A 22,757-nucleotide genomic window follows, 5' to 3' on the forward strand; every position below is an offset into this window, starting at 1 on the left:
ACCGTCATCACCAAAAAGGGCACCTCAGTGTATGAACTGAAACTCCCGGGGGGCTGGAAAATTCACAACCGATTCAATGAATCACTCTTGACCCCTTACCATACCCCCGAGTTTCCAAATCAGCCGCGTCCTGACAGACCACCTCCAGAGCTCATCGATGAGGAGGAAGAATACAAGGTCAAGGAAATCGTAGAACAGAGAGACAAAGTCGTTGGTCATGGACGGACTCATCGCACCATAACCGAATATCTGGTGAAATGGAAAGGATACCCCAATGAGAAGAAAACTCCTGGGTGAAGAGGTCCAATATGGCTAATGCAGAAGAACTGGTAAATGAGTACGAAGCCCGCCTCCAAAGAATCCAATGGGAAATCGATAACAAAGGGAGGGCAGTGGGGATCGACAATAAAATTCCCACGAACAACATGGCCACGTATCATGAGCTGGATACCCCTTGTATCAGCGACATTGAAACCGTTTATTCCTCTGAATGCTTCAACCCATGACATTCCAACACCCAACAAGACTCTTATCCCTCTTCTCAACGATCAGCATCTTCTGAACAGATGGCGATGGTGGATGTCCCTAACGAACCAAGAGTAGTGTACAAGCTAGATGAATGGCTTGACACTTTGACCAAGGCAAAGGGAGGGGACTCCCATTCACAGGTACCACATCCGCAAGAAGAAAATGTGGTTAGCAACCTCCATTTCTTACTGACACAAGAAGAGGAAGATTCGGAAGAAGAAATTATTCTTCAAAATCTCCAATGTATCCATGAAAACTGGAATTCAGATAGTGAAGATGATGATGACATACAATCTTTCTATTCTGAATCCAGACACTCGACTTCAGACACTGATGGATGGGAATCCGAGGACTCATTCGGGACGAACGAGTCTTAAGAGGGGGGGTAATGTTATGGTTTATTCATTTTTCTTCGTCTTACTCAACCTGATTACTCATATGTGATCACCATGGACAGTTTCACACAGTACTATTGTTAGCGTACCCAAGATGTATTTAAGTAGTAGCCTCGCTGGTCTAAACCCCAGCTTCGGCTAAGGTTTAATCTACCCAACATCGAACTCCTTGTTTTGTGACTATCTAAGTCATCGATCGACTTCTATACATCTCCTTTGACCTCTAAGAGTATCGTCCACCAAAGTGCAAGTGGCGATCCTTAGTTGATCTAAGTCGATTATAGTTGGTTGTTGACATCAACAATCAGGTGCCTGGCAGATTTAATGAAAGGGGCATGTAATTGATGTGGGGTATAAGTGGGGAAGGATAAGTGGTGGCATTAAGCAATATTGCCAGGATTGAAACAGTAGGTTTGTGTGGTGGCTGGGGAATTAAATATCTGGTAAAATCTGCGAATTCTGAGCATACAGAGCCTGGAGGCTCATCATCATTTCTGCCATCCTGATGTGTATCTGCTGTCCAGCATGTATTCAGACCTCCACTGAGGGCTGATCTTTCCTTGATGTCATGTGAGTACTGAGTTTCTGTCCTTAGCATGCTTGCTGAGGTCTCAGATCTCTGTCATAGTCTCACCTTTCCCATATAAGCCAGGTACAAATGATGAGCCCATTCAATGCTCTCCTCATCTTGCCAGGTGTGTAATCTTCTTCTTAATTATGTCCTCTGTGCTGACACTCTCCTTATCTTGCCAGGGATTTGTTCCTGCACCATGTTTTTGTCTACCCACCCTCTGTAACTACTTAACCTTGTATTATGTACTCCCACCCAAGTGCTCACACATGAAGGCACCAAGGGTTGTAATTGTATGTCCTGTTGGGCGATTTTTCACTACAAAATCCCTGAGCTCTCAGTGAATCTCAGATTAGCACATACTCAGACATACAGTGCAGACATGGGTCACAGCCTATCACAGATCATGTGATCTTGCAGGGTGTGCATGAACAGATAGATCCATGGGGAATAGCTGCCAGCAGCAAGTCTTAAGCCTGGACCTAATTGTCGAGATACCAAATGCATCACACTTCTGATGGTCATCTGCTTATCATCCTCCCCTTTTTTCATAGCAGATATTCTAATTTTAGCAGTATATATAGTAGAGAACCTAGTAATTGAGCCCCTCACATGTTTGTGAGGGTTCCCTGCTTACCCTGGAGTCCCCCACTGCCACTTACTTGCAAGGGGGTTGCAAAAACTGAAAAAAATTTTAAGGCCTCAATGGACCGACTGATGGACTGCCATGGAAAAAACATACCCATAAAGGAAACATTATGTAATCACTCTGTGTCGGAGTCATCTGCCAGTGCGAGCTTTCCACATACTTAGTTCTCTCATCCTCGATCTAAATGCTGATAGTATATGATTTTTGTCTGCTAGTGACAACACTGTCCTACTGTACATGACAGACACTTCCAATTTTGGATCTGTTGAACTCAACAAAATATTTTTACAGCTGGTAACTCAATTCTCACTAATCCTGCTGATATCTGGCAGCATGCCATTGGCATTTTGAGCCTTTGACATTGTTTTGACTGCTTTTCCGGCACTCTTTGGGCTATGTTAGGTCATGAATATCATATATCAGCTGAAATAAACACCTCCAGCAGCATCTAGGGTCTCTGGATGCTATTTTACAAGAGGGGGGCAAAAAAATTTTAAAGACCTTTTGGACTGACCAACTGACCAACCCGATGTGCCAGCTTGCCGGGCCGCAACCCCCTTGCCTTGAGCTATTGCTTTTAATTATTTAATTTACTTCCCCCCTAGTACCAGTATCGGGCCGTAATTTTACAAGATGGGGGAATCTTAGTCATCACCATTTTCGGATTCACCCTCCTTGGCTTGTCTTCCTGCGTTCGTTCCTTCTAGCGCTGACTGCGTCGATTCTATCTCATTCCTAGAATTTACCATGAACCTGGATTCTTGGTCCTTGGCGGATATCTTCTCTGGCGGAACAAAACCGTCGGGCGAAAATGCCTCATCGACAGACTGCTTCACCGACAACGGGTTGGATAACGGCAGAAAAGTTGGAATCTGACGTGGTATAGCTTTCCAGCGACGTTCAGCGCAGAGCCAGTGCGTTCGTTTCCTTGTGGATGGTTTTTAGGTACTGAAGGGGTAATAGGACAGAGAACACGGACGAGCAGCTCGACAACCGCATATATCCAGGTTTAGAACGAGTTCGCCTCGTTCAGAGCAGGAGAAAGATCCTTCGGTTAGCCTAAGGCCTGTATGCGAAGGAATCGAAGAAGCAGCGCGCGAACAGGATCTGACCCGCACGATTTGCATCCCTCCCCGCTGTTTTAGCTTTGCCTTGTCCTACTTGCCGTTCTAATCTATGTTCACTGTCGCTCTTCTCTCTACACTCAAGTCCTTAGCAACTTTTGATTTGCCGTGACGCATTTCTTTGCTTGGGAATGGCATCGCTTGAAGCTGGTCGAACGGAGAGGTTGGACTCATCATTACTGGCAACAACGGCAAGAATACGCTATCAACAGGGCTGTCAAAGCGAAGATAGTCGGTATCAATTGGTTTCAAATACTGCGTCGTCAATAATAATATTCACGTTGTTTCCTTCAGCCGCTCCACAACAAGTCTTGTAGAAAGCCTGGAGTCTGCAGCACCATCGAGATGATTATAAGGAGTACACAGCATAGAAACTGGAAACTAGCGACCCAAATCCTCTCTCAGGTGTGTTTATCTCCCTGTACCTGGTGTCTAGGCGCTTTGATGACAAGGGAGCTCAGAGAAGACGATGCGAGCGTCTCATGTCCTGCCAAAGGTGCAGATTTGAGGGACGAACGAAATTCCAATGCTAGAACACGAACCGGGTCCCTTCTTACAGATCTGTTCCTGTCTCTCTTCCCTTGCCTTTCGTGCACACATTCGCCAATGTCTTATCCATTCTGTATCGCTTTTGGACCACGCTCAACATCGTTATCATTCACGATGGTGGGCGCTCTCTACTGGCACCGATTCGGCCTCGATGGTCGCGAGGGGCTGTGGGATGGTATCCTTTTCGAAGAAGGGAGTTTGGCACATGATGATAGTTGGAATCCCCTTGGCTAGAAAGTGCTGAATCAATGCCATCGGTAAGTCCGGGATGCAGTTTCGTATACTGTGTCAATACTAACTTCCTTCCCTCTTTAGTTGTACCCGCTCAGAATCCACCTTATAGTCTAAGGTCGGCGACTACCGCAGGGATAGGAACTGGCAGTCCGATATATGATTCTCTCCGTGGCTATTCCGTGACAGTGCGCGGAGTTCAACGATGGGGTACCGCAAGTGGAACACATACCCCTGTTGCCAGACACGGGGGCTTTCGGGTCGGTCCGAAAAGGTAAATTATACTTCTGACAATAAGTTCTTTCTTGCTCATGCGATTCATTCAGGATTGGGTTCCTCCCTCTTGCGAGTGAGGATATGATATCGGAAACTTCCCAGTTCCGACCGGAGTTCGAATACCCCATTTTGGTATGCCGGAAGATGCCGCAGTTTATTCGCAGCCACCAGTTGGCAGTGACCATCGTTGACCACCACCTCCGTCTGCTCGATATTCATCAGTCTTCTCGTTTCATTTGACGCTAACCGACAAACACTACATCTATGCCTCATCGTGTCCAAAGAGCCGATAGGAATGCCTTACCTCTTCCTCGGATTCAGAAGAGCATGACTACGCAGCAGCCAACCTCCAACCTGCCGTTCAAGATATCCATTGGTGGTCGTCTCGTCCCCGAGCCGTTTTTGACCGTCCCTCAGCTAAAGGGCCATCTGGCCCTTTTACGCTGCTTTGCTGAACTTAAAAACAAAGTCGAGAATATGGCTGAAGCGGAGCAAACAAGTTACCCCCAGGTCCCCGCTGACAAGGAACAACGTTGGAATTGGTTTGTTGCACTAGCTGTTGAGAGGTGAGTACGCTACCTTTTGGTAGCATGGGCCAAAGCTGATCGTATTGGCTAGATTCGAGAAATGGTGCCTAGCGAAATCCAGCATAGAACGGGATACAAGCGAAGACTTTGTTGTTCGTCATCTGCCTCCGATCGACGTCTTAATGGTGCATATCCCTTTTGTGCACCACCTATGAGCACTTGAACCCTCAACTGACAGTTCTGCAGGTCTGGCATGCCTATCAACTAAACCCTGCGTATGAGACTGAGCGCTTTCCGTTATCGATCATTCTCTGATTATCCCTCTAGTCGTTATCTTGATGACTGTTTCCGAATTCAAGGCCTAGGGGATCACGGAGACTGGTTCAAGATCATGGTACGCTTTAATCAAACATCGGGATTCCAGTCAGTTGACGTCATCATACAGGATCAAGTTTCTTCTGTCTACACCAACGACTACATGATAGTCGAGAGGTCCTACCATTGGACTGAACTCACAGGACTTCCTTTCGATCCATTTGAGTGTGCGAAGAAATTGACTAGGCGAGGCGTCGAATGTCCCAGGTGTTTCGATAGCCTCTCAGTTCGTGAGTATCTTCCCAGAACCTGTCCGTTATGACATTTAGGTGACCTTCATCTATAGCACTGCTTGCTGCCAACGGCAGCGGATACATACAACCAAACTTCAAGTTTACCTGCCCCAAGTGTAGTCATGTCGTTACGAAAGAGACTTTAGCCGTTCACAAGCTTGTGGCCGATCTTGTAGTCAGCGATGCGACACTATCGTAAGCCTTCGCTGTATATAATTGTACTGAAAATGTCTAATCCCGCGTAGACAGACGCTCCATTACTCGGGCGCTGCAGCTCTCTGTGATCCCATACGTGCCATGCAAGTCAAAGCGGCGGTGTTGCGATCAGATGTCTTCATGTCTAAGGGGGACAATCTATCTCCTAGAGAATGGGCAGTGGATATTCAGGAAGTCGTAAGTTATGATATGGTGAAGCTCAAGCAACATATGGGCATATATATGAAAGATGGAGGAGCCAAACTGTATGCGAATTATTTTATCTCTTTAGAACGTCTGTATTGACTGGGATAGGCTGAACAAGATCGTGAGCGCATATACAGATGACAAGATTTTCTCATTGGATCTCGTCGGCGCCGTGCGTACTTGTTCCAAGGTGTTTCTCATGCCATCCTAAACTCTCATTTTAGGTTTTACGTCAAGGTTCATTCACTGCCAAAATGCGCAGATTTGGATGGTACGAACCGGACTTTTTTGCCAGACCAGAAGATGAGTTGGCACTGAAACACTGCATCGCGAGATATCATGCGTGCGTTCTCCATACACCTGTCCTGTTTATAAAGCTCACATGCGAATTTCAGATTCCTCGACCTTATGTCAAGCAAACCGAAGGAGTTTTTCGTACCTACGCTAGATATCGATCTTGCCTGGCACACTCACCAACTTCTGCCGAGTTATAACGAAGATTGCATCAGCTACCTACGTCGTTCTATTGACCACGACGACAACGTCAAGGAGAACGTGCTCTCAAGCGCATTTGATAAGACCTGCCTGGCATGGGGGGTAGGCTAAGGTTCAATCATTAATACATACGGAGGTTAACATCCTCTCTTTCTAGAAACGCTACAATATCCGATACACACCCTGCGGGTGCTCCGCATCTGGCACTAGCACCGGAGAAAAATTGAGCGGACAGCCGTTGCATTACCTCATCCCGCCTGATGATCGAAGTGACTCGGACCTCGTTGCGAGTGCGCAAGGTCAGGGAACAGAGGAAGAGGGGCGGCGGGCTGATCTGTCCTTCTTGGCTCCTGTCCCGCTGTACATTGCCCAAGGCACGATGGGTGCATGTGGCGGTAAGTCTATGCTCTGTTTCAAGGGCCAAGTTTTGACGACTTTTAGGTGGTTGTGGTGGAGGCTGCGGTGGAGGCGGGTGTGGTGGTGGTTGTGGTAGCCGCGTTAGTTCTTGTGGTGGGGGTTGTGGAGGGGGTTGTGGAGGAGGATGTGGTGGTGGTTGCGGAGGGGGTGGCGGCGATTAGGACCACCCCATCCCTAGCCGCCGATTTCAAACGGCGTGTATTTTGGTATCGTTTTCATTTGACTTTACTTGTCGTTGTTATGAAACTGATAATATCATTGCTTACCCTTGCTGTCATGTGTGTTGAAGATAATGAACGACAGTTGTATCCGGTCTCAAACAGGGTTCGAATGACAGCGATATGCAGATTTGAAGCTATAGAAGTCGTTCTTGTAACAGGGATTTGTTGCCAGCTAGTCTCCGCCTACGAAAGGAATACCTTGGTGCGTAATATTGCATTTCTTCACTTGTGGTCATCATGATTTATTTTGAAGATTTGTCTCAGATTCTCGTTGAGTACTGAATGAGATTTCTGATGCCATATGTTATTCATCCCTGCAGAGTATACGACATGAATATTAATCCGTCAGTCGCACATGTAGCCATTTCCTCGACGTCATGATAACTGGGTATGGTTACAGGTACAGGACCAAGACGAGGGAAGATGATACTAATGAATATGGACGCAGCGGTCGCCGGTTATGCCATTCAAGAACCCTATTTTCCGTGCCCTTCGACCCGCCCAGATTCCGTTGCAACTTTGATCAATTCAATTTTTATTCGTTGTACTGCCGCGTCGATCACGATCGTTATCCTCGTGGATCTTCCTTCACATGTGGAAACACCCGGTTCTTCCCAGACGGTCGTGAAAATCTTCATAACGCCCTGCGTGTGCCTCACCCTCACCCTCCCTCCTCCCTCCACGATGAAAAATGCAGCAGAGATAGCGTAAGTATGGTACTCTCTACTGCTTCGCGTCGGTTGCTCACTTCTGAGACAGTCATGGTCCTATGATCATTGGTCTCTACATCAATATCATCCTTCTGGGTATCATTGCTACCCAGATGTATATGTATCTGAACGCGTACAGGAAGTGAGTTTTTGATTATCAGTGGTCTTTGTATTCAGATAATGACCGACCGCTACAGAGATCGTTTATGGATGAAGATCTTCGTGAGTAGTTTGATTTAGGGACATCTTTCATCCTTCGTTAACCGTGCCAATAGATTGTTGTCCTCTTTATCGCAAATGTAGCAAACACGGTTTTCCTGTGTCAATTCCTGTATACATCTCTTATCCTCAATTTCGGTAAGAGTCAGTTGTCCAGACGGGGACCTGAAAGAGTCTCAAGCTGTCCTCAGGCAACGACGCGTATCTGGCTAGAGCGGACTGGGGTATGATCTTCATTTCGATACGTAAACCAGGCTAGTGCTGAAAAACTACAGTTTTCGCTACAGGTACGGGATCAATCATGTTTCATAACCATTGTCATTCAGCCGCTTTTGAATTGATGTACAGATCCTGCGCTTACAGTGAGTTCCCTTGATCCGACGTTCCGATCTTCCTGAACTATTGAATAGGGCATCATTGCGGGAATGGTCCAATTATTCTTTGCGTGGAGAGTCAAGGTCCTCACCAACAACCTCTGGCTTGTAACAGTTGTAGCAGCGTGCGCCCTGGCTGGGACTGGTATATTTTCTGCTTGCTACTATTATCATCGGTCTCATTTTTGACACCGTTTTCTCTAGGCGCCGCCATCGCAACCTCATTTGAAGTAGGCAGAACTCCCGAGTTCGTAGAATTTCGAAACTTCAAGGTCGTCGTCATCATCTGGCTGGCAGCTGAATGTCTATCTGACATTCTCATCTCCGGGATCCTTGTCTGGCAACTGTGCGTATATTCTTCTATGTCCGATTCGGAACATTAGACTCACGAGTTTCAGGGTAAGTTTCTGATGGACCAAGTCCGCATGCCGAGCACTCACCATTTGACAGAAAAGACGCAAGACTGGATTTCAGAGCACCGATGAACTCGTTGATCGAATAATCCGACGTGAGTGATACCGTAACATTCAGCCAATTGCGTTATAGCGAAACCCGTTGCATTTACAGTGACTGTTCAAACCGGTCTTATCACGTCCATCTGTGCCATTATAGATCTAGCTCTCTTCCTTTCAGACGTCAGTACTCGTGTTATAGTTGACACTAGCGTGTGTTCTGACATATTACCGTTCTCGTCGTAGCCCACCGGAACGTGAGTGCCCTTAATGTCTTCTGCTTCTCTCAAAGAAGGTTTGAATCTACTCAAATGGGCACATTTATACAGGCACCTTATCTTCAATTTTCCTCTGTCCAAGCTCTACACAAATACGATGATGAGCACATTGAACTCGCGACGTGGATGGGATTTCAGTGATCAGGAATCTACTTCGCATACTCACACCACCAGTGGTATTGTTAGAGAGCGAGGGAAAAAGGTTTGTCTAAACTTGCCGAAGAACAGCTAGATTGATATTCGTTTCTAGAAACGCATCTTTCGCGTAGACACGACCCGTCCGCAGGTTTTCGTTGACGTTGAACAGCATGTTGAACAGCATGAGATGCACACAAGAAATCTTGCTGAAAGGCACCTTCATGCTAACGATGACTATGACGTCAAGTCCGTTTCGCCCGATGACTCACTGACAGCTGCAGCATTGCCAGGGGCGCCTTGGGAGAAGTAAAGCGGCAAGATCGTATGAGCATGCCAACTTTTCTTTTAGCAGTTGGGCTTTCAAGTACGAGGGATATTTTGTAGAGTGAATCGGGAATATGATACAGCCTTGGAACAAATTACTTCAGCAGAATGGGACATGTAAGTTACGTCAAGAATAAACGAAGGTGTAAAAGAATTATATGAGTATCACGTAAAGTATTGGTGTATCTAAACATCCCAGCGTCAGGGACATGCGGTTCCATAAAGGATGACGTAGAATAGTGTCGATAGCAGTTGTAGGTTAGCCAACGTTGGCAATGGAGGTGAGTGAACAGAAACGGCCGAAGCCAAACCAAGATAGCGGTGAAAGCCTGGGGGATCGCTAAACAGTGCTGATAGCAATAACGACGAAAACATGGGTGACAAGAAAACCAAACAACCAAGAAAGTGAACTGAAAGCTACGTGGGGTGGGGGCGAAAGGCGGCGGTAGCCCGATCAGGGTGTTCTCGGGTTGAATATAAGTTTGCACTCATGCGCTGAGGGAAATATAACCTAGTCACAGAATTAGTATCCAAACGTGTAAAAGTGACAGAGGTTACTCACGAAACTGTCTTTGATCTCCATACTTCTCTCGTTTGTTTCCGGTGGGGCAACAATGTTGAAGTTCCTCACGATGGCGGCTATGACTACCCTCATCATTGCATGCGCAAGGTTCTGACCTCCGCACATCCTGGTTCCAGTCCCAAACGGCATCAGGTGCTGCGTCATTAGCGTCAAAGAATCATGCGAAGCATCCAGCCAGCGATCAGGGAGGAACGTTTCAGGCGAGGGAAAGACGGCTGAACTGCGGTGCATCGACCAAGCTTGCGTAGCGACTACCGTTCCCGGAGGAAGTGCGAAACCCATGAGATCGAACGCTTCGTGTCCGAACTTAGGAGACGTAGACGCTGGGACCACACGCTCAAGAAGACTCGGAGCAGCCGAATACACTCTCAGTCCTTCACGTACCATGTCAGCAAAAAAGCAAAGGATATTTGAGGGCACTTGCCTTCTTTGATGAATGCGTTCAGGTAAGGCAGGCCATGGAGAACAGCCATGTCCGGAATGGTCCGCGCATTAGGCATAATTTCGTCGAGTTCTGCCTGGAGTTTCTTCATAACATCCGGTCGACGACTAAGCTCCCAAAGGAAATATGAAAGCGTCGTAGATGTCGTGTCGGATCCTGCAATCCTAACCGGGGAGTCAGATATGCTTCACGAGAGTAGGGGCAATAAACATACATGTGACCCATGCACTCCGAGATGATATCAATATCAGGCATGAATTTGTTGGTCGAAGCATAGCGATAGTTCAGCAGCCGATGCAGCATGGGCACCTTTTCCGATTCTTCTAACTTGCCCGCGTTCATCTGTGCACGCATCTGGTACACGCGCTCGCTGACAAACTGGAATAACGAAAATGAGATTGTTGAGTGCACGGAAGGAAGGTGCTTCACCTCAGCCATGATCTTATCAGAATCACAGAGCTGACGCCATCGAGCATTCGGGACCTTGCAAACAAGATTCCAAGCCCAAGTGGGAACGACGCTTCGCTATGGCTGAAGATTAGGGATGAGGAACGGGAGTAGGAGGCCTCACATACCAAAATTCCACGCTTAGGAAAGTCATTGATGGCAGTGGAAAGGGGATCTTCGGTATTCATGGACCACTTATGGACTGCACCAAGGCGGTAGCCATATGACGTCGATACAACAACGTCGACCATGAGGTTGCGGAACAATGAAAGACACTCAAGTGACGTTTTTCCGCTCATACCATCTAAAGCCTGCGCAGAATCAGCGCGAGCAGCGGCCATGACCAGTCAAAAACATACATTGACCAGCTCCAAAGTTGGATCGTGCATCTCGGCTTGAAATTTTGATAGGTTGGACGGCATATAGTGCGGGGCGTATCCCTTTCGTCGGACAGAGTGAGAAACGTGGTCGAGGGTGGTCATTCTGCCTTGAAATCAGTATACAACCGCATATATGCGCCCAAATACGTACGCGTGGTCATTTTCGTTGCTGAGAAGGCAATATACTGTCAGTAAGTTCAAATAACGCGAAGAGTGGAGACACACGTGAGGAGACTCTTGTAGTATGAGCTCTTGTCGAACTTGTGGACAGAGTAGACGTTTCGCATAGTAGAGAGATCGTTGAAGACAACCTTGTTGGGTCCAACGCGAACCACAGGGCCGTATTTTTCGAAGAGAGGACTGGATTGTCTGGCATTGCTCGAGACGCACGACGTGGACGGTAAGCCAGATGTCGGATATCGCCGCGTACCATGGACCAGGGATAGCGCTCAGGGGAGACAGAAATACGTTGTAAATGGCGTAAAAAGCGATGTATGCGACGAATAGAGAGGCAGCGGCAAGCGCGAAACTGGAAACAAGGTCAACGGCAGTAATCTGAGGGAAGGAAAACATCGCGACGGATTGGCGGGTAGGGGTGACCGGGGAAGGTGTGAGAAGGGAAGAAAGAAAGGTGGGCGTCGCAAAACATGCCCTCCGCCCTTTTATGCATTGGCTTGTGCTGACAAACAACCAATCTCATGTCGCGGACGAGGGAGGTCAACCTGTTTTGAAACTCCGCTCTCTAAACTCTTTCCCCTTTTTTGGCTATTCAGATTCCTTTTCGGGATGTCCGGCATTTAAAGCTGCCAAACGCCACAAACAAAGGGCACTAGTTGAAGTTCAAGACCGGGAGCTCCAGCGCCTGCAGAAAATGCGCGATGCTACCGCCACGTAGCATGACTCTTGGTGAAGTTGGCTCTGCTGCAGGCTTGCTGGCGAATCGCACTGAAGACCCGCTACTTGGCGAATACCTTTTTTTCTACAGGCTCTACATCCGTTGATGCAAACCAGAAGCCCGAGCTGCCTCATTTCTCCCCGAATGACCGAGCCACCAAAACGGGGATCCTATTTCCATCACAGCAACGCATATCATCTCGCATACATAATATTAAATATGCTCTTCAATGAGGCGTCTCAACGCATAACTTGGAACTCTGATCAAGAATCACGATCAGCCATTAGTTAATGACCATCATTGGACAACCTCATGTTCGGAGATATACCATTGCGAATGCCAGTAGTAGTTGTTGTAGAACTTTCCCAGTTCGCTCTCTAGCGTGACGGCTGCAGATGTCAGGTTTTAGTCCCACCAGTTTCATTCGGGTGCGATGGATACTAGGTCGCAAATAGTTAAAAGCAGTGGCATTTTGACGTTCGCCTGACTTCATCCGGGTTCATCAAAGACTGACTTGTCCATTTTCAAGATCCACATGTCCGAGATTTTCGGTTTTATTTACAACAATGACCAACATTGGCTACCACGATGTGAAGCATCGGAGGATGTTTCCGAATTAAGAATTATCCCTCAAGTCGACAAGATCTCGACTATATGAATCTGGATACAAAGGGCCTCAATATTAAAGTTAAAGCTTAATCGCATCGCCGCTTCCTCTATCACTCGATTGTGACTAAAGGACCTTACCGCCTTGCCAAACGGCTTGGTAGATCCGGCAGAAGAATGAGGGACATGATATCTTTAACACATATTTTGTGTACTAACTATTTGAGAGTCCCATCGTATCGGGCCAGCAGCGGCCAGACTCTGCTGGTCGTACACGAAATTCAGCATTAGATTGTTTCATTGTTGCAACCCATTGAATGCGTATTTATTCATTCATACTCTTATACGCCTAGAATAAAGTCAAGTCGCAAATGAAAATCTGGTGGATATTTGATTTATTTTGGAGCCTGGGGTTGAGAATAGGGTGAATGGAATAAATAACATCAAGTTTAATATTTGGGCAGTACAAGTTGACTAGCTACCATTAAATTTGTGGTATTCTACCGTCTACCGTTGCGAGGTTAGAGTCTATTAGATATCCTTAGTTGTATAGTAGTAATTTACTTCACGTTCATATCAACTGTCTGCGCGAACTATTCTGGGCTACATATCTACCTTGGTCGAATGGTACCAACGAGAGAGCAGGCTAGGCTAGTCCAGCTATCGAATAAGATGCCTGCCGTCCGAGGACTCTGATGTTTCCGACGATCTTCGTGCCTCACAATTTATAGACTACGAGAACATTTGCGACACAACAGCAAAAATCCATTGAAATGAACGCTGTTTTTGGGAAAGCAGTGGCCGACCAACGCGGTTTCTAAAGACTGTTAGTCCTAACACAGCGACTGGAATGCACCTACCAGTGAGATCCTTCCGACCACCGCAAGGGTAAAGATCGCTGCGATATCCGCGACGACCCCACTTGTATGAGACATGATGCCAGACGGAAGGATGGTACAATCTAAATCAGCCATGAAGCTAAGCACGACGAGAAACAAGATATTCTTCTGAGGCAACACGCGCACAGCATGAGGGCGCGGATCGTGATAATTCTTCCGAGCCGTATGCTCATTGCATAATAGGGCACGATGATAATATTAAATTAGGCCAGCGTCTCCTTAACACAAATATCCAGGCCGGGATCCCGGACTCATGGTATTCGTACGTATTATTGACTCAAATATGCGAGTCTTGAAACTTGATATCTTGTATGTTTTCTGGGTTCTGGATATTAACATAAATTAGCTTAAATGAATAGTCTACAGACCTGTGAGAGGTAGCACGTTGGGTAGATCCAATCGACATTGACTCACAATAAGCATGAGCTCTTCATTAACTATGCAAGTTGCAAGTAACAGGCCATCCTTTGTGGGACGATCAGTCGCCGGTCAATACGTCATTTATCCTAGAATCCTACTCAATAATCAGACACGAACTCTAAGAGAGCATTAGATGACAAGGGTACACAGTTGGGGAGAATTGAGTACGCGATTTAGACACGATGATCGTCGCCGTAGAAGTAGCAGTGAGAAGCTCTGGGTTATCCATTTGAGAAAATTAAGGCAAGAGTACATTTAGTGCGTGAAAATGACGCCACCTTTCATTGACAGAGATCTCTCAGAGATGAGCCCGTCGTAGATCGGTATGGTGGACAATGTCAAGAAATTTAAAAATTCAAATTCACGGACTCAGCACAGCCACTACTTACAAATCAAACGCCAAGTCACCGGAACAACTTTACGCCTCCACGGCAGACAAAGATCCATCATGGTAAGTAACTGTTTCGTCAGGTAAAAACCCGCGGGAAATATTCAGAGAACGTGTCCAATTCTGATCCAAGCTTTTAACCACAAGAATTCTCTCTAATGATCTCAACACATTATGTTACACCAAACGGCACTGGGCAGGTTGAAGGCAGGGCTAAAATTCCGATTCTTTCTCTTGCATATTGACTGGCGGAAACCAGTCACCTCCCAGGAGCGCAACACGGTGCTTCTTATCGTGCCAATCACTGCCGCTGCAAAAGGATTATAGGAACATCCGAGTCGGTTTCACTCAGCAAACATTGTCGTTGGTGCGGGCATTTCAGGCCGCCTCAAAATATCCGAAGTAATAGACGGTGTGAAAAGGTTGATAGTCATCAACTTCCTCCGAGGCTCAAACTTTGCTGAAATCTCACATTTTCTGTAGGTCTCATGTTGGATTTGACGACATTTTATTTTATGGATGCTCTCTTGTCGAACATCCGCTTCAATGATGAAATGAGGCCAGTCCAACTCTCACGCGGACCTCCATCGACAATGATATCAAGCCGCGGAGTTAAATATATCTTTCAAATTCAGAACACAGAGTTTCTACGTGGAAACGAAGAAAATATCTCACCATCATACCCGCGATCAGTGATAATAATACAAAAGTGTGCCGAAATGATGCTCAAGGACATTCTAACCACCCTTTTTCTTCTACAGCATGAAAATCCTTACACTCATTCTTTTATTGGCTCGAATTCTCTTCACCCATGCAGTCTATGCCCCATTACGCGAATACGCGGGGCAGAGCTTTTTTTCTGGGTGGAACTTTCCAGGCAATTACGACAATACCACTTGGGGTGCGTGCTATCTTACCTTCCGCGTTCAATCACCTCACATATCGCGTCTAGGGAACGTCACATTTGTTGACCAGACTACTGCGTCCATGAATAAATTGGCATACGTCAACGATGCTGGTAACGCTATCTTACGAGTAGATAACACTACCGATATCACTGGTACTGGACTCATTTATCGCGACTCGGTAAGTCCATAGGGCGAGGATGTGATTATGTTGCTAATGCTGTGGTGTAGGTCAAGTTGACTTCTCAGGATCTCTATCCTTTGGGAAGCCTCATTACAATAGACCTTATTCACATGCCATATGGATGTTCGGTACGCTGATAAAAAACTTTTTTTATTCTCCGTCCGACCTAACTTCCATCCGCAGGTTTGGCCATCGTTCTGGACTTTCGGAGGCACCGACTTGGAGTGGCCTATGTACGGGGAGATTGACATCATCGAAGGTATTAACCTTAATACCAACAATCAAATGGCGCTACACCACAACGATTCGTCCTGTGTGCAATCTCCGAACCCTGGACAGAGCGGAAAGACAGTTAACGCAGACTGTACCAACGGTGATCCTGTAGGGGCCACTGGATGCGCCGTCACTGAGACTAAGCCGAATAGTTTTGGGGAAAGTTTTTCCCAGAACGGTGGAGGAGTCTTCGCGCTGCAGTTCGACATGTCTGGAGCGTTCATCTGGTTCTGGTCGGTATGTGCTATGTTCCTTTTTTCACGGAATGGTGTCTGATTTTACATGAAGAGACAAAACATACCAAAGTCGATTACCTCTGCTACATCGACGTCGAACATGGATACAACAGATTGGGGCACACCTTCAGCATCTTATCCGTCTAGTGGATGCGATCTTCAGAAACTGTTCAAGCCACAAAAGTTGATTCTCGATATCACGCTTTGTGGGACTTGGTAAGAGCAACTTTCATTTTCCGGATGTCCTGTCTCATAGGTTCATAAATAGGGCTGGCATACCTAGCATATTCAATACCCAGTGCTCCGGACAATGCGTACGTAGCGAACCCTCCCTCTCAGATTTCCCGAGTAATCTCCTTGCAGGTGCAAGATTATATCATGGGACCAGGCAGCCCAAAATACGACAACGCGTGGTTCGAGATATCCTATATTAGAACGTATACTGCTGCTGCCGGCAACGCCACCAGCAGTGGAGTAGTATCGACCGCTACTGGAACGACAACTCATGTAGTGACGAGTACTTCTGGTAGAGCAACAGCATCTGCATCTGCTACTGGCACCTCTTCCCCGTCTTCAGCTGGACGTCCTCATTCCACTATTTCTTGGGTTTTAGTTGTGTCTTTGCTGTGTCTTGTCTCGCTGGGCTTGTAGTGGTAGAGTGCTTTCAGCCCTTGATTGACCTTAATATGATTATACCCCTTGCTTACATATGCAGACATGATGGAAAACAGGTACTTGTATCGCTTTTTGTCCGTGTTTTCGTGAGATTATTTATAGAACACTCCTTCGTGTATCGTGCTGTTCTACGTTCAAATGCTTCCGTCCACTTTCATTGTCAATGCTGTGCCTCGTACTTTATGGTTTACTTTTAGCTACTGTAGAAGTTGGTCGTGTCCTGTCGTGGGGTCCGGTTGCTTTCGCGTCCGAGGTCTTGTCAGTCAGCAAAGTTCCTGGGAGATCGAAGTGTCTCTAATTAGTATGTACTGTGCTCAGCTTGGAGGAGGGCAGCGGGCAGTCCCATCGTTGTCACTGACAGTGGTAGAGGTTGGTGGGACGGTGACTGTATACAAAAACTGAAAACGGAAGGTGACCACATCATGACATGTAAGGCACTAGCGCGCTTTGCCGCTTGCTGGCGCTACTTGTTATATCTATCCTCTTCATTAACCACCATGAGCGCCAGGCTGTTCGAAATCAAAGGATGGGCCCACATTACAATAGCCATCCTACTGACCGTCAAACCAAGTGTTGTATATAATTCCCCAATGACCCGTGAGGCCTTGAGGTTTCAAGATTGAGCGGCTTGGTATGTCCTTTAAATGGTAATTCTTCAGCAACGAAATTATCTAAAACCGACTACAAGCACATTTCTGATGCTGCCGTAGCACCCGGATTCAATCAAGCGATAGCATGTATGGTGGCGGCAGTCGGCGTGGGTTTTATTGTTGGAGCACGATCTGGTCCGGCTGCAAGACCGGCACTATGTATGTTGTGTCCTTCTGTCACGCTACTATAACTGAAGAGCGTTCAATTTAGTTTCAATGACTTTGACATGGGGAGTGCTGAGCCTCATAACGTGCGCAACTTCAAGGGGAAGCGCTACACTGCTGTTTAGTGGGATCAATCACATACTGTTCAGCGGGCTGTCGTACTATTTTGACTCTTCCCTTGTCAAGTAGCACAGAGTTTATGTTTGAGCGCTTGTATGTAGTAAATGTTTCCTGCATCACATCGTACCTGTGTCTATAGACGATTGGCTACGTGTTACATTCTATGGTCACTAGCATATTGAATTCATCAGAAATGGGAAACTCTTAGAAAGCGAAATATACACTCGAGCTCGGTCACATAGGTCTGCTACTGAACATTTTATTGACAGCTATCGACAACATGTTTACACCGGCATGTCCAGGATCAAAGCAGAATTCAATCCTGCTACGAGGATATGCCGGTGCCGAAAAGTCCCGGAAATCATAGTGACATCATATAATAGCCTTGCGGACCACCATAGTCTGGATTGCTCGTAGCCTACTCATCTATCAGCGCCAGCTTACGGAGCAACGACGAGCACGGAATCTCCCACCAGGAGTTGCTGATCAGATGCATTTAGTCAACATTTAGTAGTATTACTTGGGCGTAAGGTCGTTTTATTTCCCTGTCGACATCATACAGAAACATCTCTGCCGTCGCCTGTCGTCGCTCGAAAAGTATTCTGTCGTCTAAGGGACGTCAGGAAGTTCGGGCCGGTCACCTTGAGGAAGGCCATGGAAACTGACTAAGCAAGATGATCGGGAGATGACTAAGCATGCAAGCCATGCAGGATGCACGCCTGTCCACCCTACCACCAGCACATCTTTTTCTTGACGCCGCTATGCCTAACATTTATCGGACACGAATCCCTTCATATCCTTCAGAACCTGATGCCAATGACCCCGGGCCCTCACCAATCGATGCTGACGACTCTATCGTGCTGTCGGACCTTGTGCGGACCGGTGAAGCCTCTCGCCTTCGACGACGAGGTGCAATGAGACTCGACCACGGCCACACAGCATCGCAGACAGGACCTTCCAGCATAATATCGCCCAATGCCGGTGCTGTCGTGGTGGATTCACCGTCATGGGAGTCGGATCCAGAGGACCGAGACCCAGTTCTTGAATCGGCGTTGAGCAGGAACGACCGGAGTTTGAGGTATGCACGCAGCCAGCGGGAGGTTTCGCGGCATATGAAGGACGAGTATACGTGGAACTTGTTCTGCGGAGGCCACGAGGAGGATGCAGTAATAGAGGAGACCTTGTCACCCGTCTCGAGAGGTTCGTTCGTGCCGTCTATCATGCCTCTGTACCCGTCGACTGCTCAATCGCCGCCGTCGTCTTTCAAGCGAACAATTCGTAGAACAAATGGCTGTGGGGCCCTTGTTCATATGCGAGCTACGCCCCGGCAGCGTTTGGGTGTGTGGACCGCGAAAAGTGAGGCGTCGGATGCCGTAGTGGCCATGGACTCTTCATATTTCGATCGCTCTGCCGTCGCTAAGATCCTCAGAAGTGCCTGCGGATGTGTGCGCGAAGGTGTTGGTTGTGCTGTATGGTAAGGATCCCACTACTTCTATGTCTACGTACACGTTCATTAATTTTTTTTTCAGTGGAAATCCTTTGGGCACCCGGTATAGGCCGTGTAAAACTGCCGGTGATAGTATTTTCACCACTCCGTCGAATATTTCGGCGCCACGTTGTCCCCAAGGTCCTCGATATTGGCACGCCTCAAATCAGTCTCAGTCAACGCCTGGGACTTATAATCCCGAATTCTACATCTACACTTTCTTTTCAACGGCTGTTTCCTCAGCTCCGGGTTACACGTTTCCCCCACGTCTTCCTCATCATTCATCTTCGACCCCCTCATCTGCTTCGCAACGGCAGCAGTCATCTTCATATCCATTTCTTCCGCCACCGCCACCACTGGTTGAAGTCGATGATACCGAAGAGGCGACGCCCACCTTTGGTAACATCATGTTCTCCCGCGTAATGACTTCGTCGCCGACACAGCTCTCCGACGTCGGAGAAGATGATCGCGAGTCAGACCGAGGTGATGACTATACCCTGCCATTACCGGCTGACTGGGCAGATTTTGCCAACCGAGCGCCGCTCGACCCCGACGGCGAATTCTTAACCGACGTCGAGGCCCCAAACTCTCCGGACAAGAACGAGGTCATGCTCATACCGGAGCGGTAGCGACCCTCTAAATGGCATGTTTTTCATTGGAGTTTTCATTCTCCTACATTTTCGTGTGTTGCATCTTCTATTTTCATCACATTTCAAGGAATTTCTGCCATTACCTTTTCGTATGGACTCATCTTTGTTTTATATATAATTCGTACATCATCTATTATCTACTTCGACTGTATATTACAATGGCATGCATCTTATACCCAGGCATATTCGTAGCCCTGTATTATACGTCCCTAAACTTTATATCGGCCATACTCAAAATATATTACTTACCAACACACCGATCCAGTAGAGAATATTGTACTAGAGGCTAGAGCCGGACGAGACTGCATCAAGGCATCTAGGCCAGACTTGTCTTTGGATCGAAGAAATACTTGCACATTTCCTTAGGAAGCTACTGGGTTAATGAATCCCTATGGAGCCCATACCAATAGTCACGGACATACCAGAGGAGCCAAGGGAGCGCCTGATTGCCGCTACCGACGTGAAATCAGTCCCTAATAAAGAGGTGACGTGTCGGTAAGTATTAGATGGAAAAGACCAGCCATCGCTACGGCATCGGACATAGACCAGCTGCATTCTGCGCCTGACGCAATGCTACAACATCACATTGTCCTAACAACCCTCTTAGAGGTTCCGCCGATGTCGACTGCGAGGTTTCTACAATAGACAATAGACGGAAACGCAGCATATCAAACTGCCACTGTGCAACTTAAGCGCCATTTGTGATCGCACCCTGATTGTGAATTCTGGAAAAAAAACACCAGATGAAGACGTTCCAAATATGCCACATGCTGTAGCCAACAAGACCAATCCTGGTTCGAAGGATCTTTCCTACCCCTCTTCTGTCGAAGTCACCCACACCGGCTATTCGTGTAGCGAGATGAATGATCTGGGGTCGGTACCAATCGCATCGTGTGTTAGGCATCGTGATCAAGAAGACCACGACTAAAAGATAGACAGGGACATGATATCATCCCGTTGTGGTACCAAACCTGGTTCGCTGTCCTCCAGAGACGGCCAACGTCCAGGGAATTGGAGCTAACACGTTTTAAACGCGCTTGGGTCTAACCCTGTATGGGAGCAAAGAACACATATATACACGAGGTCCACACGCTTGGGTTTTGCGCCAGCCCTTTACCGCATGATCTGTTACGTTGGGCCCAGTAGATCGCCTCGTCAGTTCAGTCCCACGTAGCCAAATATAAGTCCCAGAGAATAAGAATTAATTGAACGAAGAAACGATACAAGGAGAGCAACAGTGAACCAAGCAATCTATACCCGGGCTCATGTCGCATCTACCAAAACAGCATTTTGACTTCCTGCTCCAGGGTCACAGAATTAGCAGATACCTAGTCAAAAAAAGACCTGCTCCTTACCTGATTCCTTCGCCAAAGCATCCGCCCATCCCTCCTCGAACAAATCCGCATTCGCCGAAGGATGCGCAACGGACGCCGCGATCTTGGGTCGGTTCTTGGCTTTGAGATCCGCTTGCCACGCATCGACGGCTTTGGGTACTTGGCTGCACAAGAACCACGTCAGCCTTGTAGCATGTAATACATCCGTCACTTATTCTTACCTTGGCGCATACGTCCTAGCAAACAAAGCTGCCTCTGGTGCTCGTTGTGTCTTTACCAGGAGGTCCACGCAAGACTTGGCATCTCCAAGCTGGAACATCGACGCAAAAGCCAAGTTGTTCAAGCCTTTCTCAGCTGTTTGCGGTATCAGTAATGTTTTGACCTTGATAAGATGGCTTGGCTTTACCAGCTTTCGACGAGAGGGCTTTCAGGCCATCCCGATCACCAATTGCGAGCAGAAGAAGCATGAGAGCGCTCAAATCATTTGCTTTCCTCGAAGCTTTCCCGTGCTAGGTCGAAGCGCCAGACAGTGAGTGCACGGTCACCCAACGACTTCCATTTCGCTTCGGCTTCCAACTCCGGTATTGAGCGGGCGATCTCTACGGCCGTGTCTAAGTCATCAAGTTGTAGGGACAAGTCGAATTTGTGATCTGGATCAGTCGTTACTTTCAACGCGAGTTCCTTGAGGTCTATGCGGGTGTGTCTGAGTTATAATCCTCCTTTCGTACTAGACGGAAAGAACGTCTTACCTCGGCCTTCCAAGGAACCGGGCGACCTTGTTCCAGCTGCTCCTTAGGGAGTGTTGGCAGAATTTCGTTCTGCGGCCCGCCATGTCGCCGCGGAGGACGGCGGTTTGGTATTCGACGACACTGAGCGATAGAGAGTAGCCTAGATGTTGACATCCTTGTCGGCCGAGGTAGACGCGGGGGGTGGGCGGGTATGTAGCCAAGGAGGTATAGAGGCCTGGAAGTGCAAGTTCAGAGTGGGCCGAGAAAACGCCATTGTACTTACGTGTCAAATGGACTGATAGTATATGACTCGCTGCCCACAAAGTAGGCACAGTCGCTTGGAAGATGTTGTGTAGATGAAACAATCGCCAACCCATTTTGCTGTCCGTACTCTGCGAGTATGATATCAGTAAAGACCTGCAGGGGAGCCCGAAATACTGACCCTTCTTGTACATCAGCAACAACTTCAAAAGCCTCTTCAACGCCCTCATCCGATATTTCTGCTCCTTCCTCAATTTTCGCATTATACGCGTCACGGTCGAACCGCAAGATATAGAACGAGTCGGCGGCGGTAATAGCCACTAACGAGCCCGTTCCCGACCAATAGATATTCTGCGCCTCGACGTCTATTCTCCGCACGATCTCACCAGACTCCCAATCCCAGAACATAATGAAACCAGATCCTCTGGCGCCTAAGAGGGTTCCACCGTTAATGCCGTCCATCGACCAGCTTCCAACACCTTTCATTCCAGCCCCGCTACGTTCTCGGAAATTCTTGTAGACTCGTAGTTTTACTCTGTTTT

The 22,757-nt window shown here is 47.5% G+C and overlaps 7 protein-coding genes across 7 annotated transcripts; 5 read left to right on the plus strand and 2 right to left on the minus strand.

Annotated features, from left to right (window-relative positions):
• The first annotated feature begins 4,293 nt into the window (after positions 1–4,293).
• On the plus strand, positions 4,294–7,079 carry EV420DRAFT_1178806 (uncharacterized protein). The gene is made up of 12 exons (XM_060466214.1): positions 4,294–4,321; positions 4,374–4,889; positions 4,942–5,035; positions 5,097–5,125; positions 5,178–5,244; positions 5,296–5,455; positions 5,512–5,653; positions 5,704–5,919; positions 5,969–6,032; positions 6,085–6,203; positions 6,256–6,457; positions 6,513–7,079. The coding sequence occupies exons 2-12, from the start codon at positions 4,588–4,590 to the stop codon at positions 6,846–6,848; spliced, it is 1,731 nt and encodes a 576-aa protein (XP_060323188.1). The 5' UTR covers positions 4,294–4,321; positions 4,374–4,587; the 3' UTR covers positions 6,849–7,079.
• Positions 7,080–7,801: 722 nt separating this feature from the next.
• Positions 7,802–9,228, plus strand: EV420DRAFT_1584566 (uncharacterized protein). The gene is made up of 11 exons (XM_060474764.1): positions 7,802–7,845; positions 7,901–7,925; positions 7,979–8,060; positions 8,114–8,146; positions 8,198–8,209; positions 8,271–8,284; positions 8,333–8,441; positions 8,501–8,642; positions 8,746–8,804; positions 8,864–8,931; positions 8,995–9,228. The coding sequence occupies exons 1-11, from the start codon at positions 7,817–7,819 to the stop codon at positions 9,007–9,009; spliced, it is 588 nt and encodes a 195-aa protein (XP_060323189.1). The 5' UTR covers positions 7,802–7,816; the 3' UTR covers positions 9,010–9,228.
• A 714-nt stretch (positions 9,229–9,942) lies between these two features.
• On the minus strand, positions 9,943–11,913 carry EV420DRAFT_1623212 (cytochrome P450; the record flags this gene model as incomplete). The annotated part of the gene is made up of 10 exons (XM_060475917.1): positions 9,943–9,999; positions 10,051–10,445; positions 10,496–10,677; positions 10,728–10,891; positions 10,943–11,038; positions 11,089–11,271; positions 11,320–11,443; positions 11,492–11,509; positions 11,566–11,700; positions 11,771–11,913. 10 exons carry the CDS (start codon positions 11,911–11,913, stop codon positions 9,943–9,945), a joined length of 1,497 nt encoding a protein of 498 aa, XP_060323190.1.
• Positions 11,914–15,163: 3,250 nt separating this feature from the next.
• EV420DRAFT_1178957 (concanavalin A-like lectin/glucanase domain-containing protein) lies at positions 15,164–16,878 on the plus strand. Its single transcript, XM_060466215.1, has 7 exons — positions 15,164–15,449; positions 15,501–15,634; positions 15,685–15,765; positions 15,821–16,147; positions 16,199–16,362; positions 16,415–16,460; positions 16,510–16,878. Exons 1-7 carry the CDS (start codon positions 15,311–15,313, stop codon positions 16,795–16,797), a joined length of 1,179 nt encoding a protein of 392 aa, XP_060323191.1. The 5' UTR covers positions 15,164–15,310; the 3' UTR covers positions 16,798–16,878.
• Positions 16,879–17,279: 401 nt separating this feature from the next.
• EV420DRAFT_1584590 (uncharacterized protein) lies at positions 17,280–17,990 on the plus strand. Its single transcript, XM_060474765.1, has 3 exons — positions 17,280–17,418; positions 17,481–17,630; positions 17,683–17,990. The coding sequence occupies exons 1-3, from the start codon at positions 17,319–17,321 to the stop codon at positions 17,823–17,825; spliced, it is 393 nt and encodes a 130-aa protein (XP_060323192.1). The 5' UTR covers positions 17,280–17,318; the 3' UTR covers positions 17,826–17,990.
• Positions 17,991–18,517: 527 nt separating this feature from the next.
• Positions 18,518–19,871, plus strand: EV420DRAFT_1279735 (uncharacterized protein; the record flags this gene model as incomplete). Its single annotated transcript, XM_060468158.1, has 2 exons — positions 18,518–19,230; positions 19,286–19,871. 2 exons carry the CDS (start codon positions 18,518–18,520, stop codon positions 19,869–19,871), a joined length of 1,299 nt encoding a protein of 432 aa, XP_060323193.1.
• Positions 19,872–21,155: 1,284 nt separating this feature from the next.
• EV420DRAFT_1486442 (coatomer WD associated region-domain-containing protein) lies at positions 21,156–22,701 on the minus strand (the record flags this gene model as incomplete). Its single annotated transcript, XM_060470390.1, is given in 8 exon segments — positions 21,156–21,190; positions 21,248–21,390; positions 21,448–21,580; positions 21,609–21,735; positions 21,755–21,929; positions 21,976–22,189; positions 22,238–22,371; positions 22,397–22,701. The coding sequence occupies 8 exon segments, from the start codon at positions 22,699–22,701 to the stop codon at positions 21,156–21,158; spliced, it is 1,266 nt and encodes a 421-aa protein (XP_060323194.1).
• Between the last annotated feature and the right edge of the window lie 56 nt (positions 22,702–22,757).

Source organism: Desarmillaria tabescens (genome assembly GCF_030435595.1).
Source record: "Desarmillaria tabescens strain CCBAS 213 chromosome Unknown EV420scaffold_89, whole genome shotgun sequence".
NCBI classification, from domain to species: domain Eukaryota; kingdom Fungi; phylum Basidiomycota; class Agaricomycetes; order Agaricales; family Physalacriaceae; genus Desarmillaria; species Desarmillaria tabescens.

Excerpts from the sequence above, each read along its gene's own strand:
- EV420DRAFT_1178806 (XM_060466214.1), top strand. The coding sequence starts at position 4,588 with ATGCCTCATCGTGTCCAAAGAGCCGATAGGAATGCCTTACCTCTTCCT. Across the intron at positions 6,204-6,255 it reads TGCATCGCGAGATATCATGC|ATTCCTCGACCTTATGTCAA; the intron begins GTGCGTTCTCCA and ends TGCGAATTTCAG. Across the intron at positions 6,458-6,512 it reads AGACCTGCCTGGCATGGGGG|AAACGCTACAATATCCGATA; the intron begins GTAGGCTAAGGT and ends CTCTCTTTCTAG.
- EV420DRAFT_1584566 (XM_060474764.1), top strand. The coding sequence starts at position 7,817 with ATGTATATGTATCTGAACGCGTACAGGAA. Across the intron at positions 7,926-7,978 it reads GTTTATGGATGAAGATCTTC|ATTGTTGTCCTCTTTATCGC; the intron begins GTGAGTAGTTTG and ends CCGTGCCAATAG. Across the intron at positions 8,643-8,745 it reads GGGATCCTTGTCTGGCAACT|GAAAAGACGCAAGACTGGAT; the intron begins GTGCGTATATTC and ends CACCATTTGACA.
- EV420DRAFT_1178957 (XM_060466215.1), top strand. The coding sequence starts at position 15,311 with ATGAAAATCCTTACACTCATTCTTTTATTGGCTCGAATTCTCTTCACC. Across the intron at positions 15,450-15,500 it reads TTACGACAATACCACTTGGG|GGAACGTCACATTTGTTGAC; the intron begins GTGCGTGCTATC and ends TATCGCGTCTAG. Across the intron at positions 15,635-15,684 it reads GACTCATTTATCGCGACTCG|GTCAAGTTGACTTCTCAGGA; the intron begins GTAAGTCCATAG and ends GCTGTGGTGTAG.
- EV420DRAFT_1584590 (XM_060474765.1), top strand. The coding sequence starts at position 17,319 with ATGAGCGCCAGGCTGTTCGAAATCAAAGGATGGGCCCACATTACAATA. Across the intron at positions 17,419-17,480 it reads ATATAATTCCCCAATGACCC|CAACGAAATTATCTAAAACC; the intron begins GTGAGGCCTTGA and ends GTAATTCTTCAG. Across the intron at positions 17,631-17,682 it reads GGCTGCAAGACCGGCACTAT|TTTCAATGACTTTGACATGG; the intron begins GTATGTTGTGTC and ends CGTTCAATTTAG.